Raw genomic sequence first — 21019 nt, 5'->3', positions numbered from 1 at the left:
ATTTAAGAGAATGTAATACAATAGTATTTACAGAGATATTGGATACAGGGGTTTTGTTTTAAGGAAGAAATGTTTGACAAATGTTGACATTTGCTTACAATTAATGTATGTTACACCCTATCCAAAAGTCAATAGTTTCAGAAATAATAAACAACGTAATGATAACATAGTGAAAAGCTTTTCAAACCTCAGATAACTATACATTAAAATTATTTATTGTTTACTATCTACTCCTGCTATAGCATTTCATCCAGAAAAATTAATGTGACATATATCATAGTAATCGCTTAATAAAGGCTAATTGGAAATGGGTGTAAAAACCAATCAACCTGAATAAACGTTATGTTGAACTAAAACTTAATATTATTAACTCTACATTTACCAAAGAAAACAAGATTTACGATGATACTTCTACGTGTTGTGCCTTACCTGTAAATTCTGAACTAACAAGTTCTTAGCATGTTTCGATACGATTCAAGCGTTCGAGACAAGACACGATTTCAAATCCAATATGTCCGTAAATTTGAATACTCGAATACAGAATGCTACATATTTAAGCAAAGTTATGATTATTTATGCAGTTTATGCAATGAATATGCGCAGTTTAGGAAACTGTTCCACAAATTTAAGTTATGTTTTTTATAAATTATTTATCTGTGAAATAGATATTTTTTAAATGAATCGTTATATATCAAGATACAAATTGTGATTTGTATAATTCGGATAAATAAAGCTTTATTTTTTTTTATTATAAATCATTTTTTTCGCTTAACTTTTACAGATTTACATTAATTCGACAGAAATTTTATTTTTAACAAGAGAATTTATTTTAAAAACTATTGTTTCGGCTACTACTGTTTTAATCCGTGATTTATAATTTTCAAACTCTGTAAAACTACTAATAAACATTTGTCTTTACATTTGCATTGTATAATTTTACTGCATTGCATAATAGATGTAATTAGTGTCACTATTATGTCTATCGTATTTACTATGTTTTATTGAAATAGATCCAATAAAACTAAAGTTACATAAATTTCTAAATGATGGATTGGTAAATTTTAATTTTTAATGTGAACGTTGTTACATTAATAATAATAATACATCATTATCAATATATTTATTAATTTTCCGGCCAGTGTCATTCGAATTGAAAAAAGCTCTGACAAGAAAAAGTATTTTTTTCTTTAAAATTTTCCATTAAAGACATTATTTTCGACCGTTAGATTGGAATTTTAATTTAAATTCCGTTGTAGAATTATGTACTTAGTGTTTTTTAACAATTTTTTGCATTAAATAATGAAGTCTTTTCTGTTCAATGTATAAAGACTGCCGTTATATAATAATAACATCGCTTAGTAGTCACGCGACGGGGCCAGGTGGACTTGGAATTCGTCCAATATGTTTATTAGAAACGAAATTTCACTGCTGTGCGACCACAAGACACATTTCAAGTATTCCAAATTAAACTATTATAAGATTTAATGCTTTTACCGTTTTATTTTCGTTATTTTCAATTGCAATAATAATATATAATTTGGCAAGATCACAGTCGCTCAGCGGGTTATGGAGAGGGCTATGTTCGAGATTTTTCTACGAGGTCGAATCAGAAAGGTAGAGATTAGTAAACGAACAGAAGTAACCTACGTATCCCAGCCGATTGGCAAGTTGAAGTGACAATAGGCAATCTATATGGCACGCAAGACAGACACGAGGAGCGAAAACCACGAATCGGCAAACCCGACGTAGGACGTCCACCCACAAGGTGGTCAGATGACATTATTTACCCAAAAATTGTCGCATATATGCCGCTTCCAATCGCTCTTTGAAATTCTTTGGCGTAAATCCAGTAGTGGGCGTTTTATTGCTGAAATGCTGATGATGATATCTATTGCAATATCAATATATCGATGTATCGATGATTTCAATGATCAATTGGAGTGGTAACTGGTTGTGAAATGATTCAATTTAAAAATTTCCACTAACTGTGTTACGGATAAAATTTGTAGATTAAAAAAAATACAAAAACGTTAAATAACGAATCGGTATTCACGAAGCGTTACCATTTTTTATTTGGCTGTTTTTTGGAAGCATGTTTTCATTGGATTGAAAATAGAAGAGAATAGATGAAATAGACGGGATAGTATTCCTGTACTTGTTAAAGGTAATATGTCGACAAAAATTTTGCTTGATTCTCGAACTGTGAAGTAATAATAATAAATATCTTCAATTTTATAAATATCAAATAATCTGAACAAAATACAAAAAAAGGGTACAAATCCTTCCTTATTTTAATCTATAACTAAATTTAAAGTAGAAAATAACAAAAAACATGTAAAAATTATAAAATACTAAAAATAATACAAGGGAAAAATACAAGAGAGTATTCGTTTATGTATTTGTGTGAGAATATTTATTTTTAAATTTGTTTGTGTGTGTTTAAATTCAGAACAATGGGTTATTGTTATTAATTATTAATAAATAAAATAAGTACCAGTTAATAATTAAATTTCGTACAAAAAGCAGAACACACTTGAATTCAAAGATGGAGTACTATTAACAGGATCCATGGACCCTCATCACTGTCACCTGTCACAATTGCTAGCTCCGTTTCGCTACCTAATTTACGAACTGCTTTGTTATTATCACTTGTATTATACCATGTTTTGTTAGTCCGTAATATCTTGCAATAATACCACTATGTCGAAGGTCTTTATTTAGAAGTAGAAACAGCCCAATGGTGTTTTTAAAGGGCCGTGCATGGCTGAAATCACTAATATAATTTTCATAGCCTTCATATTTTCATTATCCTCGATTCAACCTGTTTATATATATATATATGCACATATACATGTTTACATATATATATATATATATATATGTGTGTGTGCACATATTTGTATATATATATATATATACATTAATATTTGTTTTTATGTATATATACAAATAAATATTACATTTCTCTTAAAATTTTCACATCTTTCTTCAAGACACATCATAAAACTAATATAAACTTGTTAAGAATAACTGCAGAAAATATTTCGTGTGCACGTTCGTTTAGAACACAAATAATGAACGTTAAGTGAAAGAAAGCGTTCTCTCAATTTTGACAAAAGGCTTCAAAAAACTAAAGCCTGCGGTGTTTTAATCGGTGGGGTTCTGCCCTAATCCTCCATGCAGGACTACCGCGAAAGTAAAAAATCGACATTGATCTGTTTATTCAGTAATTCACTAGCAACTGGCATATTAACGTTATCACTTTTATATAAGGCAAACTTAAGGAATGCTTATTAAAGTGACTGGTTTGATGATATATGTGGATATATATATATATATATATATATATATATGTACATATACCTTTGAAATGTAAACTTTTAATATAAAGTACGCCGCTGCAAGGAGTTTAAACGCCCCCTAGTCTGAGAATAACCCACAGATAATTGTCGGCTTGTTTTATCGATTTCCTCCACGTATTCTACACACATACAAATATCTTAATTTAGTAGTAGTAACTACTTAATCTAGAAGTAGACCAATTTATTCTCCATTTTTATTATAAATTAAAATAATTTACACTGTGTTAAGATTTTTTACGAGTTTTTGTTTAGTAATTTTAAATTTTAAAAATTGCAATGCAATTGCCGACAATTGAATTACTAATTTCTTGACGCTTAGAGAAAGGTAATAATAATAGTAAGTTTGTCACAATATATAACTTTAAGACGATTACTTAATAAATAATAGCCAAATATATATATATTAAAAATTGTGAATGCAAACAACCTCGCCTAGAGTGAGTTATGATGTATACAACCCACGTAGCTCAACCTGCAAAGGTTTATTACTTTCGTAGCACAATAAACGCTGTTAAACCTTGACCTTGGCATTTTTAGACTATTCAGTATACAATGGCCTATAACGTTATATTTAGCGTACTTAATTTCAGGAAATTTTATTGCATTTTAAATCTGATTAATTATAAGCATAATAAACTTATATATGCATGTTATTTACAAGTTTCTGTATAGAAATAGCTGATACAACCGATCTTTTGTCACACACCCATCTATAGTACAATATAGTGAAGATTCACTCTTTCTATTCAATTAGTACAAAAACCGTTTTAAAAACATAGTTTATAAATATGATATAAATCAACCAAATGCCAGTACGACGGTTTTTCATTGAATTTATTTTTATAACATATTCGCAGGCAACGCGCAGAAATGTATTGTAGCGTCCATACGGTCAGTAGTCTTCACTATTTTTGGAAGAGAGACCTCGCATAAGGTGGACAAACATCTTTGTAAAGATTGTCAGAAGATGCTGGTTGCAGACCGGTACCCATCATTCCTAATGGAATTCTATGGAGGAATCCTGAGTCTAGGATAGGATACCTTACTGCTGAAATAATAACGATGATGATGTTTTAATAATGAGATAAATATATAAGGATTTTTATTCGATCGAGGGTTGTCCGTTTTAGCCATTACAATGTTTAATTTATGTATACTCTTAACACATTCATTTAATAAAGCTCTGTAATTGTAAGATCTTCCTTCGAATTCTAAATGTAATTTACGTTATGCGCTGCACTCCGTCTTACTCGAACGAAAGGCTTTTGAGCTTCGCTCAGTGGACCCACGAGAGTGTGGTCAGCACTGAGAGCCTTATTCGATAACAACCTAAATTCGAAGTCGGTTAGTGGTTACACAATGTCGCGGAGACGAAATTGGATTCAAAACTGATTGACTGAAAACTCATTTTTAAATAAATTCTATAAAATCGTGCCATGTCGACTTTAATATTGATAAATAATTTAATATTTTTATGTTAGCAAAATGTGTTGAAATCTTATTAAAGACCTTGAGTTTCAGAAACAAAAATAAATTAGTTAACTAAATAGTTGAGGAGTAGTAATCTAGCGGTAGGAGACTGAGACTTACGATCGTATGCCACGGTTTTTTTCCCGGGATACAATCTTATATAACACTTTGTGCAATTATTTAAAAGAATTGCCACGTCTCACAAACAAGTTTCCAGAGGATGAGCAGCAACGTCCTCTGCCTACTATAATTTTTGCCTACAACGCTTACTTGGTGGTGATTATGGTATATCCCATAGACGTCTTTAAAGGTGTATGTATATCATATGCCTTGCAGTGGGCGATTATGGGCGACGATGACGAAACTAAATAGTTACTAGATATTACATTTCGATGCCAGGGCGCCCCAAGCCGTAAAGATTCGTCGGCTTTAATAGAAGAGAGTTATTACAGTATTCTATTACTCTATCATGTTTAACGAAAGTATTATTGTAAAGGAGATATTAATCGAATTATGTAATGTCATCGAGTTTGTTACAATTTATTTTCATATACCTATACATAGTTCACAAGTAATATTGGACATTGCTTAGTATTAGTGTAGGTAATCACAACATTCTCGATAATATTTTTGAAACCAATTATATTAATATGATGGATGATCATGCAGTTTTAAGTCATTTAATATATAATTGTAAATTAAAAAAATAAACATAAACAACGTTCTGTAATAATTTACATAAAAAACCAAAAAATGTTTGTTAATAAAACCGCAAACGAAATTACAGTTTCGATATTTTTAAGTCAATCTATCTAATTTAAAATAAAGAAATAGGTAAATTCACTGGTATAACCTGCCTTGCAACAATGTAGAAGCTATTTTAATGACTAAAAGGGATGTCAAACTCGTGGCCCGCGTACCGCACACGACGCGAGATGAACGTTTTTGCGGCACCGTCAATATATCCGTTGGGTCAATTTTATTGGCCAAGACTAATAAAATTTCTGCCGATGTAGAAATGATAGTATCTAAGATGAGACGTCAAGTATCAGGACTTAAACAATTATTCAACCTTATATTGTTATTACAATATACAAATCAAAATAATAAAATCGCTCCTGTGAACATTGATTTTTTGCGGCACACCTAAAGTTAAGCATTTTGTATTTGGCCCAAGTTAGCTTTTGAGTTCGATACCTCTGACTTAAGAGTTACAAAGGAAGTTCAAATCCTTCTCTGTCAATTTCAATGTCCGATGTCAATGTTGTTTTTGTTATTCTAGGCTTCTATGACACTTCTAGGCCTTGAGTGATCCGCTGGACGTATATCCTGGCCCCATGGGGGGACGCGATCTAATTTTACTTATGTAATTATGAAGAGTGGGGAGATTCAAGTTTACCCTTAGACGTGAGGCACTAGGCTACCGACGACCTGACTACGGTGATATGCGAAAGCGTACCGGTTAAAAAAGGCGTTAAAAACTGTGGGGCTATAGCCGATAAGAGTCCACCATAACTATTTAGTTGTCCCTGCAACAAAAGGTTATATCCGCACGAGACAAAAATTTTTTTTATAGTTTAAAGGAGTTTATGTTTTGGTTATAATTAGCTGTATAAATATGATCTATATATAAAATGTTATTTTGAAAAAAGGTCTCTTCCTAGGGTCCGTACTATTACTGAGGATTGTAACCCCAATATGAAAGTTAGCGCACCGCCGAAGACTGGCACAGAAGAAGTTATGTTGTGTAAAAAGTAAATGATAAATTTTATTTTTAATTTTCACACAAAATAAAATAACAATCATATTCATTTTAATAATTATCCTATTTTTATTCCCCAAGGGCCAGTATGCGGCGGTCAATGCTGTGGCAGAAGACGAGAGACGGAGCTCAGCCATTCGCTTAAAAGAAAGATTGAAGAACGCGCTGTTTCGGCCACAAGACCCATAGCTGAATTACTGCTGGCTACCAGCCGAACATTGCAAGGTATGTATGCAGGTGCAGGTCAACGAAAATTAAAGAGTATGCCCGTTGTGATCTATCTAGTGTATATTACAGACACTATTAATTTATTTACTCTTTTTACAATTACTGTCATTAACAGACTGCGGCCTTTCGGCATTCTTTACCAGTGAGCCCAACGAAATTAAATCAGTCTAGATATTCAGATCTAAGTTTGCTACAGGTGACAAAAATGCATCACTAACCTATCATTTATCATCATTAAAGTACAGTGTATTAATCGCAACCAATATCGGAACCTGAAGATAATGACATTTCGGTAGCAATGATGATCACTGTCAGCATCCAAATTCAAATCGGTGTTCGAGTTTGATTTCTAACATTTAATAAATAACTCTAAAAAGTTTTGATGACCTTGGTGGCCAGTATGTCTATGTATATCTATGTATAGAGAGTTCTCACTCCAACACTACATCTGTTATCTACCTTTACTTTTCTTGTGTGGGATCGTTTTGGCTTGGCGACCTGCCAATCGGGTGAAATACCTAATATAATGGCCCAAGCCTTTAGAGGAAGCCCGAGTCTGTAAACTTAAAGAGGTCCAGACTAATCGCCTTCAGCGCTCTGCCATCTAGTTATTTTTTTTATTAATTGCAAATACTAGAACATAATAGTGCTATACCGTAAACGGAAGTATCCTTGAAGAAAATATTATGTTCTACAAAAAAGTTAACATAAATACAAAAGATATAGATAGATTTCGTAAAATGCTGGCTTAAATACCGCTGTTTTTTTTTTAAATGATAACACTATCTAACTCTGCAGCTAGATTATATTTTAACTATGCCAGTAACTAAAAATGTTTTATTATTACATTATGGCAGAATAGAAAATATAAGATTAAATAATTGTTACGAAACATGTTTATTACCAGGGAGTATTTATAAACTCAAACGGTTTATTACGACTACTAGGATTTTATCGCGTCAGCATTCGACAAAAAAACTTAAAATTTATTTTGTAAACAGCTGTATTATTATGAAAAAAAATCTTCGGACGTCTTAGATTTTTATTTTTTTTAAATTCACCTTAAGAACAATTACAATCATTACATTATTACGAAATCTAACAAATTTTAGTTAATTTTATAACAATACAAGTAATAATATAATATATTTTTTTTAAATGTGGTAAATATATTGATAATATATTTTACTCCCTAATTTTAAATAGTCTACTCCTTTATTCCTTAACTTTGGGCAGCCCATCGAGCCGTGGAAGTCACATTCATTCACATTTTGTGCATCAATTACAATGGATTAACACTGCTAACAAACAAGTTTCTAGAGGATTAGCATCAACGACCTCTGTGCTATAATACCACACTGCGATTGCGAACCCGCCTGCCAAGCGTGGCGATTATGGTATATCCCCCATCGATATGTTTGTGTAATCTGTGCCTTGCAATGGGCAATCTATTGGCTAAAGAGAGAAATAGTCCAGTATCATGATTGTAAGTTTATCAATTAAGGCTGCTTGTCCATTTAAAATTAGAAGAGATAGAAGTCAAGAAAATAAATTCCGCAAGTCTTGCAAATCTCTCACAGCAAGGTAAAAGAGCATCCTCTTAAAACTTTACCAAGTATTCGTTTCAACTAGAAAGTAATACCATCCGTATTATACGTAAGATATTCACTGAAAAACTTTTGTGGTGGAAGATATAACCCCAGTGACGTTACATTGTGAAAAATATGACTTTTTATTACTTTTTGAATATATTATGTTCTTTTCTATTTTCTAGCTCACATTTTATGTCCTTTTGCTAGAAGAAAATAATATATGTAAAATATAAACTGCATGTTGACTAAATAATCAGAGTAAATGGTCATATAAACAAGGATTTTTTTCTGCAGCCGGATCATAAAGCGAAAGTAGTGGTAGTCTAGCTGTTGTTAAAACAGATAGGGAAAGAAGACGTAATAAAACAATATTACCGAGCCATATGGCCAATGGAGATATTTGTTCATATGATATTCTATTAATTCATCAAATATTATTTTATTGATATTCTATTAATAATTGTTGTTATAAAGAGCTAAATGTGATAAGAAATTAGCATTTACAGGTTACCTCTATGAGAAATTATAGCAGGAAATAAAAAGAATTTTAAACATTGTTCTAAAATTAGTAATGTTATGGATTTTACATATTTATTCTATAATAGGAAAATCAAGGAAGAACTGATATATCTTAAAGTTAAAAGAACTAACTTATTAACGGGTTCTCCAATTTTAATTCGTAAAACTAAAAGAATTTATAATAAAGCTGTAATAGCAGAAATATAAAAATATCTCTAATTAAAGTTCGAATCAATTTATTGAAGCTCATCTTATATTCTAATATAATTATGATGGCGATCATGATATATCCCCCCTTAGATGTCTTTGGGAGAGACCTATTCCTTAAAGTGGACGTATATGGTCTCAAACGACGACGACGACTAAACATACTGTACTTTAAATGAACTCGCCAACACGTCTTATTTAAATTTTAACGGTCAAATTTTTCTAAGAAAATACGTAACTTTCCTAGTTGCCCTAGTTTTGAATTAGCACACATTTATTTCACATTATGAATAATTTAAAAACTTTCACTATTTTTTATTTTATATGAATTTTTTAAAGTCCGCAAATTCATGCTTAAGATTATTTCATAAAACATATTAAGACTTTAGGTGTTTTACTTAGTTTTAGCATGTAATAAAAAGATATAGTTTATATGCTTATAGCATTAACCATTTTAAATAAACTATTGGCTTTTATATTTATTTTTGGTTAATACTTTAATTTCAGTATCAATGTTATATGTATATACAAATCTATACCATTATTTATCCTATTATTTTGAAATATATTCCTGTTTATTATAACATTTATAGTCAGAGTTCTCACGGTGTAAATCGAATAAATATGGCGATAAATAATAAAGATATTGTAACATACAATTTTCAGCGTAATAATTACGCTTTTAATTTACGCTTAAAGAGATACTCAAATTAATATTGTTATGAATTTTATTGAAACTAAAAAAAGTCATGCCAGAGTTACCAACTGTCCATTTGGTCTTTCGGTAGATGGTCGTAAATTTTTTTTATTGTATGTTATAAAATTATAACATGTAAGCCGTAGTCGTAATTAAAAAATATGAATAGTTAAATAAAACATTGAATTAAGTAGCTTTAACGTATTAGTGATAAAGTGAAGACGAGTTTAGCTGTGAAGTGTTAATAGAGTGTGAACTTAGTATGTATTCATTAGACCGGCCCAATATTGGAATGCGGGAGCTTCGATGTACAGGGTAGATACGGCAATTACTTGACCAAACACTAATGTGCGCGGATAGTGGAAATCATTGTAAAGCTGTTTACCTACCGAGGCCATAATCGTGTATAGTGCACTTGTCCTGTGGATTTCTTTTGTTTAATCAAACCATTGTATGTTTATTGTGTGCAGTGTCCGTGTAATAGTAAAACTTTTAACAATGCTAATACTTAAAAGAAGTATTATTGTCATCATCATCATTATAGTCGTACGACGTCCACTGCTGGGTATAGTAATCTGCCTGCCAAGCGTGACGATTATGGTATATCCCCCCATAGATAATAGGGGGAAGTCTATGTCTTGCGGTGCGGTGCGGCGTCTATGGGCTGAAACGGCGAAATTATATGTTTTTTAAAATATTCTTTCTGTAATATATAGTGAAATTTGAAACTGCGCATTTGACAGTTCACTATGAGCTTCGCACGTTTGACAGTTCACAATGAGTTTCGCACGTTTTACAGTTCGCTTTGGGGTTCAAATTGTTTATTTATATATTGTTTATTTATATTCTATATTATTTAAATATTGTTTATTTATATTATATAGCTAAAACAGGACATTGCCCGGAACAGCTAATTTGGTTACAAAACAGGTTAATTTTTTTGCTAAAAATTTGACAGACATTCTGAATAAGATCCTTAAAGACAGGTGTAATTTAAATTTGTAATTCTGCCTCAAATCTGACACTGTCTTTAATACAAAAAGAACTTTAAGAAAAAAATATGAACTACTAATTCTAAAGCAATACGTATCTTATTTCTACAGCCGTAGAGTTAAAATTACATTGAAGCGAAACATTCGGCGAATCGTATGAGTCATAATCTGATATTCATTACATTTGCGACGAGTCAGTTCCATTACGAGATTAAATGGCGAAAACGAATTTATGAAAAGTAAGCGCCTACAAGGTGTGATGTTATCAAATTCTCCGACACTTTCTTCGTTAAATGTAGGCGACAGAAATCTTCTGGGTGTTACCGTCTTAATGATTTTTCATACTGTTTCAATGAATGTCCACTATTCTTCAAAACTAATAAAATATAAATGTTAACTTATAATTTCACTACCGTTGGTGGACTATCTTCGGGACTTGTATTACATTCCTGCGAGTCCCTTGCGATGAATGGTAGTATTGGAATTTTAATCATAATTAATTTTTCCAAGAACAGAGATCATAATGTTAATATTTTTTATTTAAGTAACATAAGAGTTGTATTGTTTTATAAACGTATTCGTAGAAGCGACTTTCGAAGTAAAAATAAATAATCTTTCTACGTAACAGTTTACAATGCATCATTCGGGAGAGCATTTAAAAGCAAACATTTCAAACTGTTCGTTTCTTGAATGATTAGACCAAGAATGATATTAGTTTATTATTTATTAATAGCGATATAATACCAAATGTGACGGATCAAGGCGCTCCCTTGGGACGGCCCTATCGCAACATACAGCGTCGAACGTTTAGAACAATAAATATTTTCGGCCCCGGGCTAGACTCATCAGCGAACAGTTGTTTAACAAACACTCCCGAAGCGCCGACAAATTGGACACTGTGTAAATATGGTGACACCGGGCCCACGCGCGGTAAACAATGAACGCTGATGATAGAGGACGATATGGAAGATTATTGTTTGCCACGCCTAACCTCTTATACAGGTACATTGTTTGGGTTTTAAGATTATTTCGATATTTCCTACTTTATATGATCACACAATTTTTGTTTTAATTATAAACCAATCATGGTTGTAAGTGTAAAAACTTTAAAGGAATGAATGTAGAACTCATTTGATCAATAACAATCTGTAAAGTGATCTTAATATAACAAGCTAATTATTTCTGACAGTAAACAATAAATAATTTTAATCCATAATTATCAGAGTTTTAAAAACACTTCTTCTTTATTATCATTATGTTATTTATTATTTTTGAAGCTATTGATTTTTGGAAAAGGCGTATCATACATTAATCAACAGTAAATAAGATAAACATTTACCCCTTTAAAGCTTTTACACCCATTACTAAATATTTCGTGTTTATTTTCAGCCAGATTTGCAACCATACATGTATTACTTTTAGCCGGTTTGTTAAATTCGGTTGCGTGCTAAGATATATTAAACCCGAAATAAACACATTTATTGCCTACTCCGGAACGCATCAATGCTCTGTAATACATCATACGGACCAGGTTTGTTTATTGACATTTTATACGTCATAAAATTTAATGACAATCGTTAAAGGATCGCGGGCGACTTCTTATGGGCACGCAATAATGATTTCAAGATGGCGGTCACATCATTCGATTGTTGAAAGTGCGTAATAAAGTATATCATAATCTGTTCCATTTTGACAAACAGAGAAATGTCTAATGAACCGAGTTATTTTAGTGATAAACCTTATTAATAATAATATAAATCACATTCGTTTATGTAAAACTTAACCTAAATTCATGACGAAAGAATGTTTATTTTCTTGTTTACATTTTTGTTATTTAACATTATAAACAATTTCATATAATTCACATAATGAGATATATTCTCATATAAAGGCGAACGTGACGTCAATTGGATCCTAGTTGAAAACTTAAAAATACTTTTAATTAAAAATTAAAAGATCATTTCCAGCAACTACGTAGATCCATTTGTTCTCGGGTGGTCGCAGCAGAGTGTGAATGTATGCAAAGGGAGTAGAGTGTTATTTGCTTACATAAATAGGGACTAAAATATAACATTACGCAGAGCAACGACCTCTTTTGCAAAAAAAAGGGTAGACAGAAACAAAGCGGTCCACTCTTCACCCTTTGGTAACGCGTGGAAAGGAAATAATCTGAGAGTGCTAGACGTGGAGTCCCCTTTTGCATGATTGTACCCCAGCCGGCACTCCGAGGACCTCCCCTGTGGACCCTCATTAGGGCACTAAAATAATTTTACCTTTGTGCCAGGAGAACGTACCGACACGATTCGCATAATAATGTTAATTCGGGAATTTAATATTACTAAACTTCGTGACCCCGTTTCCCCAACAGCTGCAAGGCGATTGTTTGTGACTTCTTATAGCAATAATTTGTTGTGGGACTCTGACTTTGAAAGTTATGACAATTAATTAAAGCCTTATGACGCTTTAAACGTATAAATTAATGGGCATGTTTTTCATAATGCAACGATTGTATATTTAAATCGGTAGAAAAAAATATTTCTTTTCTTATTCATACTTAGTTATTTAAATGTATTTAAATTACAGTAAAAAAATAATAACACACAAGATTTGTTCACATCAAATACATGAAAATAATTGAGCAAATACTTATTTATGAGACCACTGTTATTTCTTCAGTCATTGTACATCAGCGTGAATCTAATATAAGTAATAATTTATGTACAATCAAACAAAAAATAATAATTCATTCTCTATCGCAAACTATTTATAATATACATCTTTGATGAATTTTCATAGTTTGGCAGGAACTGGAAATTCTAATTAGGTTTTAACCTAAGATTAGATACCTCGAAAAAAAATTGTAACGGAATATAATGTCGAATTTCAATTTTATAACATTTAACTTATATTAAATATGTCACACTTTTTTTAAAGAATCTAAGTAAATCTCTTATTTACTCTGTCAATAACAGATTTAGAGAAAAGCACGTTTTACCCGTTGTTCATAACGGCTTTTACATGAAAGTTCATCAAAACAATTAATCTTGTCCCTTTGTCACGCTAAGAAAACGCCATTTAAAAGTCAGAAAACCCATTAGTGATTTTTCATTTTCCCCGCTATTTAACACTGCGGCAAAAGGGAGACATTCAAAATGGAATATCGATCGAATAACTTTGTTTGTTGACGCGTACCCCGGCAAAAGTCATGAAAGAGTCGTTTACATAACGTTTTCTTGAAACATTTCCTCTTATACATTTATAAAGTTCCGTGATAAATGATACGTTTTTAATAAGATTTAGAATTATATTGTTTCCTTAATAATTTAGGTCCAGATGGTAAAAAAAAACATCTTCATACTTTGAAAGTTATAATAATTTTTTTATTTGAATAAAATAAATAATAAAAATAGAAATCATTCCGCAGATTGCTTGGAAACAAAGCAAATAATTCCGCGGGGATAAATGTTAACGCAATTCTGTAAAGAAATCAGTAATAAAGAAAGAACTTTTGGTCATCATGTTACTATTATCACAATAGGTGCCCACTGTAAGGCATAGATCTTCCCTATAGACTTTCAATGGGATTCTCTTCTACATTCACTATGTTGTCGGTCTACCTATATTTTAAGCAGAACGTAATACTTACTATTAGGTGAAGATTAGGGAAGGAATCAAACAGTATAAATAAAAATACAAAAAAATTTCAATAACATAATACTTAAGAAACTTTCCAACATCTCATTATCATCGTTTCAGCCGTAGAATAACTATTGATGGCCCCAGATCTCCCCCACAGATCTTTAATAGGAACTTGCGTATCTACTGGGCTTTATACCATAGCATACTATATTTTCATCCGTAGACGGATTTTCTTATACCTGATTTTTTGTTATAAAAAATACATTATCATCGAAAAGGGTCATGGATATGTGGTTTTAGAGCTTAGTCATCGCAAACCCGACGGAACTGTATTTCAAACAATTTCAGCTTAAAAAAATTTTTTTTTAAAAAAATTTCAGCCTTTTTTGATCATTTAGTTGTGCTGAGAGATAACATGCAGTAACCAAATCCTGCTTATATAGTAATATAGAAGCAATTACTTTCTGTAGTAATAAAATATAATAAATACGTAAAGAGCAATATTGATGTTAATTCTATATTTTTGTTTAATTACGATATTTAAATGGTAGCTTTTGTGTGGATTAATCTGAAAAACAAAGCTTTGACTGAGAATTGCTGTGTAATAAGAATTGGTCGCCGATGTCTCGTATTGCGATTGACGGTATTGATTCGTCTCAGTCCGCGGCGTATATAATGCGCTAGCTCTTCCCTTTCGTACTACTACTCTGCACATTTCATCGTCTGGAATAATTGTTTAATTTGTGAAATTAAATAAAAATACCTTCATCATCAAGAAGTCGCTTGATTAAGACGTATTTTGACAGACATTAGTGCATTAGTAAACATTACAGTTATCCGTAACGCGTGAAGTTATAAGAGCTAATTAGGCATAACATGTGACGTCTGCAGTTATTGACTGCATAATTGGTTTAATTTAGTACTTTTGCTTTACAAAAAATGATTAGGTATTAATTGCATCTTTTATTAAAATGTGTTGTTAAGCGCACAGCTCTAGGTAGACTTTTAACAATCGGACTATTTTTTTATATTATCGTTAAGGTTAAATTAAAAAGAAAAAGAATTAGAAAATTTGTCAAAAAGTAATCAATTTTTTTTAAAACAAACAGCAAAGTCCTAATTAACAAATTTTTGACGTTAATAAAAATAAAAAAATCTTTAGAATGTAATAAAAAAATTGTGTACCATATATATAAATAATACTTCTTTTTAACAACATAAACAATATTAGTAAAATAAAACGTGTTTTATTTTATTTATTGACAATCGAAACCAAAAAAAAGTCATACGAGTATTAAGACGTAATCGAACAAAAATGTCGTGTTCCATAACATAAATATTGCAAAGAACACTGAATCACGTTATTACCAGAGTGTACAAAATAGAAAACGTATTTTTGTCAATAATAGTTTTTTTTATTATACAAAAAAAATAAACAATCAAATAAAATAATCACTTTTTAATACCTGCAATTTTTATATTTTTTCTTTAGTGACAAGCCTATAATTTATGACTGTACGAAATTTTACGGGGCATTCAATAAAATAAATATTGTATAAGAAGGAAAAAATCACAGCCTGGTGAATGACTTACAAAAGCGTAATTTTCTCTCGGGAATGGCCAATTATGATAATATTTGTGTTCGCGGCAAAGATCAACGCATCGGGTCGACATTACGTGACCGTTTTCTTAGATCTAGTGCCTGTGCGGACATTTTCACATTTTTTTCTGTCTCGCCAACAACTGTTCTGTGCGCTATGTGGCCTGCCCGCTGTCTCTTCTACATTTGAATCTGTTGAGCTGTAGCCAATAATATAATACAAAATACTTTTTCGTCTACGGACCTGATCATTTCTGATAGTTTTTTATAAAAGATACAAATTATTATCTAAAAGAGTTGAGGATAAGCTCATTTAGAGTTTAGTCATCTCAAACCCTCTGGGAAATAGTAATAAAAAAATAATCTATTGAAAAAACTGACTATCCTTTTGTGGTCCACATTTAGTTGTGGTGACATGGGTATAAAAATTCAAAATTCACAATTGTAAATAACTTTATTCAAGCAGGCATTCACATACGCTTTTGAATCGTCGATCATTTTAATATTGATTTTAATTCTTGGTTTTTGATTAACTAAGATTTTTAAATGCTTTGCATGGATTAATTAGAAAAAAAGAGATTTGACTGAGAATCGTTCGCCGTTGTTTCGTATTGCAATTAACAGGATTCGTTTCAGTTGGCGACAAATCTATTAATATTAGAAAGATATTAATTATATTAATTAATCCAACTAGTATTTTTTTTATATTATTGAGTTGGTTTTGTCGACATTTATTTATTTCTAGAAAGAAGAAAGATTCAATAATGCTGTTCATATTGCTCTGTTTGAAAGTTTATAAAAACTACGATATCAGTAAGCGCGCAGAATAGATGGTCAATTTTGTAGACCACCAGGATTGGGAGATAACATTTTTAAGGACATCGGAAGATGCAAGATGGAAGGCGCTTTCAACCGGTCTCATAGGAAATCTTTAGGGGAGGCCTGCATACAGTGGACGTCCTCTGACTGAAATAATGATGATGTTATTTATAAAGCTTCATAAGGGTTACAAATATATGTACACTTGCGATAAGGCATATATGTGTGTACGAATCAAGTCATTTGATTTTAGAAGGCAATCTAGCCGATAGGCCTGTTCTTTACAATTAGCTTCATTCACTATGATGCATTTTATTGTATTTTTGTAATGAAAATTATTATATCATATTAAAGTTTAACGATAATGAAACCAGTAGAACTATATGGAATGAATGCTCATTACTCGAAGTACCTATAGCACGCTGATGGTCATCACTTGAAACAAACTCTGCGACTTAATTTATACAGCTAATTGCTACACTTGACGTGGCGCTCAGAGAGAGCTAGTTTATTCGTTTTCTATTTATATTCTGAGAGACGAAAAAATATCGCTAATTTGCAAACTAAAACATGCATCTTATGAAACGAAGAAGTAACTTCTATTTATTTTAAGATTAGTCATAGTCAAGTCAAAAGTCAAAATAATTACTTAGATAATTAATTTTATCATTTTCAATGGTAGCTTGATAATTTAGTACTCTTTTGTAATTTTAGTTAAAGTTCTGGCAAACGAACATTTTAAATCTTTTTTAATAGTATCGGTTCTGTCCACTTACGGCAAGGGAAAATTTTATGACAAAACCGATTGTTAAATTTTTAACGTTTACCGATTCAAACCGGGCTTAGCTGGTCTATTAGCCCTACTCGAGAAGAGAAAGTTTATTTTCCCAATATAACAATGTTTAAACATCAAGGTCTCTCGAGAGATTAAACAAAGGAAAAGCTAAAGAACGCGCCGCATCCGAAGGTAAGTAATACAATAACATAATCACTTAGAGTGGTCTCCCTAATACAGACCTTGATACAAGTGATGGCTCCCATAAAAAAACGTCCATACCTTTCTTTGACAATTGAGTATCTTCGTCAATTATAACACAAGACAAAAAGCGTGACTATGTGAATCTCAAAGTAGGTTTTGTTTTTTTTTTTCAAAAGCGAGCGAGTTTTGGATTCTCCAACTAATGCTCGCAAAATCTGTAGTATTCCAAGAAGTTAACGGCGTCAAATACCAATGAAATTTAATAACTTAAATAAAAATCGGGTTTATATAGTTGTGTTATTATTTGAGCAGCAGCGTCGTCTGTGTACCATAATACCGCAGAGTGAAAGATCAACCAACCTGCCAAGCGTGGCGACTATGGTATATCCCCCCATAGATGTCTTTGGGGAAAGCCAATACCTTACAGAGAGCGTCTATGGCCTGAACGACGACGACCACAATGTTGATTCCGTAATATAGCGAAAAATAGTAATTTGTGAAGTATTAAAATAAAATATTTTTAATTACATTAATGATATTTGCACACCATAAAGCGACAGTCCCAAGGTCTATACCGCACCGCCCAACAAACGTGTAATAAAACATCGTAGTCGCAAACTTAGAAACGGAGTTCGTAATTAACTTTCTCGACAAGTGCGCGACTTGTTTCGCTCTGTGCCTGACAGCGCCACTGCTGAGACGGCCGCGGAATAGACGGCAAAAGTTTTTGTGTCAGCCACGATTCACGTCCACATGAAGAAATGAAGTCTTACTTCTAATATGTTCTGTTTATAACTTATCCTTGTTAGTTTTTTTATACACTAACTGCTTCAACAGGGCTCATTTTATTCAAATTTAATTAGATCTTATTAATAAACAGCAATTAGTTACAAAAATTAGTTTTAAGCAAGACCACACAGTAACAATATTATGGTATTTTATTCGCTTTATGGTACTCGAAAATTACACTTTTACTTACGCGCACTTTTTCATTGATATTTGTAATGGTTCATCGAATTTTGTAATTTAATCTCACTATTAAGTACAGTTGAGCAGTGGTAGCCAAGCAGTAGAGGATTGAGACTCGCAATCATAGTTCGCGGGTTCGATTTCCGAGATACAGTCTTATGTAATTCATATTTTGTGCATTAATTAATAAGTAGATATCTTTGGGTAAAAAGACGATTAAGTGTAGTGGTAAAATCCAGTAGTCACAGTTCTTAAAAAAGTTATATTAATTCGTCAGTCAATGAAATAACAAGAAATAAATTTATAGACAATTTGTATCCGATGGAGATAAAAGCGAAAGGTGATAATATAACCTGCTGAAGAATTTAGATCTGTCGAGAAGGAGCATCAGCTCATTTAACGAGATTTCAAAGCTGCAAGGAAGAAAGAGCAGTTAAGACGGTCAAGGTGGACGCAAATTCAAAGATCGTCAGCTTCGAGCACCCTTCTACACCTCGATAAACTCGGTACCTGCACGGCGAATCCATGAAATTCAGAAATGTTACGTATTTTACATGCAAGCATTTCATACGTTAACACGTAAATTTCGATTATTTTAGAGATTATTCACCCTAAAAAATATTAAATAATGGCAGATCAATTATTTAATCACAGTTGCAATATAAACACAATATGCAAGTTACATGTTATGACAAAAAGCAGAAAATCTGGTCGATAAAGATTGATAGGTGACCCAACATATTATCAGTGATCACATTAGTGAGGCATCTATGGGCGTCAAAGCACAAAACGCATGAAAATTGATGGATTTCATATTAGGATATGTAAAATAAACATAATAAACAAACATCCAAAAACATTTTACACATTCTGAAACGCTTACCCATCAACGCAGAAAAAAAAACCTTTTGGAAAACCACGCCATGCACGCTGCAGTCTCGTCATATGGAACATTGATTATTCGTCTCTGCTAGGAGGTTGGACATGTCTCAGAATTAAAAAAAGAAATGTAAAATGTCTTCGTCTTTGTTGTACATACAGCAAATGTTTTTCTTAATATATTTCTTCTCTACTCTTTATAGATGACTGAGGATAGTCTCTTAAAAACTAATGCATGTGTGGGATTATAGGGAATAAAATTAGCAGTCACTATAATATTTCACTATTTTATACTATCCAAAATAAATTTACGATATAGTCAGTTAAGTTTAGACGTAGTAAATTTCGCTCCCCTCGGGCTCGAAGGACGTCTGGAGGTCCCGGCCGCCGCTGAAAAGACGAATGACATTTGTTATATATAGCCAGCCGGACCGCCACTATAAGCTAGACGCTGGGGATTTATTTTTGAAATATTACAAAAAACGTGTTAACCAAAACACGCTTCATATCGTTAATCTTGTCTGCTTTATAAATACAAATTTTCGTAGTTGAATTAGAAAAACGATATATAAACATCTGCGTGACCGCGTTGTGAAATTGCGTAACTTGTTAACATTAATTATTATAGAGTCATCAACATCATATCAGCCGTAAATTGAAAAATGCTGATAATGGAAGGTCCATTATCAGCATTTTTCATGATGAGATTTACAATATGATCGAATGGAATCATTCTGTTTCTAGCATTTTCCGAGAACTTTAACAAGGTCATTTTTTCACCTTGATTATTGGTGGAGGTACGCTACATTTGCTGCTCTGTGTCTCTATTCCAGAACAAAAATTTTCCATCTGTTCTGCGCGCCATCTGGCCTGCATACTTTCAATTCAACTTACCAATCCGCTGGTCTTTGTTCGTTTACAGATCTCCTTGTTCCTTATTAAATCTATTGTAAAGTAAACACATATTCAGGATGGAGGTATATAAGCTAGTTGCTTGGTAGCTATAAATAACGACACACCAAGAGCACAAAGTACAGAGAATTGTCACTTGAACTGCCGGAGTGTTCGGATTTCTAGAAGTACTCTGTAAATATAAGATTATTCTATAAAACGGTATTGCATTTAAATTTTGTTTTAATTACTAAATTCATGTTAATGATGTCGGCAAAGCAGAAATCAATTAAAAAAAAAACACTTCTGAAGCTGTTTTTTTGACATATATTTTTAATATCAAAAGGACGGTGTCTTTTTTTGTGAAATTTATTTTATATGAAGCGAAATTTTATATGAAGTATATAATATAAC

At 31.9% G+C, this 21019-nt stretch overlaps 1 protein-coding gene across 1 annotated transcript in view; it reads left to right on the top strand.

Moving 5' to 3' along the window:
- The window catches only part of dally (division abnormally delayed protein), a 140360-nt gene that overhangs the window by 85469 nt on the left and 33872 nt on the right, over nucleotides 1-21019 (top strand). The window contains exon 2 of the mRNA XM_068772266.1: nucleotides 6676-6819. Coding sequence (XP_068628367.1) covers nucleotides 6676-6819 — 144 coding nt within the window. The remainder of the gene's footprint in view (nucleotides 1-6675; nucleotides 6820-21019) is intronic.

This window comes from Battus philenor, unplaced genomic scaffold (genome assembly GCF_028537555.1).
Source record: "Battus philenor isolate CCGP_79_NKW_IND1 unplaced genomic scaffold, ilBatPhil1.0.hap1 SCAF_5, whole genome shotgun sequence".
Classification (NCBI taxonomy): domain Eukaryota; kingdom Metazoa; phylum Arthropoda; class Insecta; order Lepidoptera; family Papilionidae; genus Battus; species Battus philenor.
This window is presented reverse-complemented; position numbering and strand designations above follow the sequence as displayed.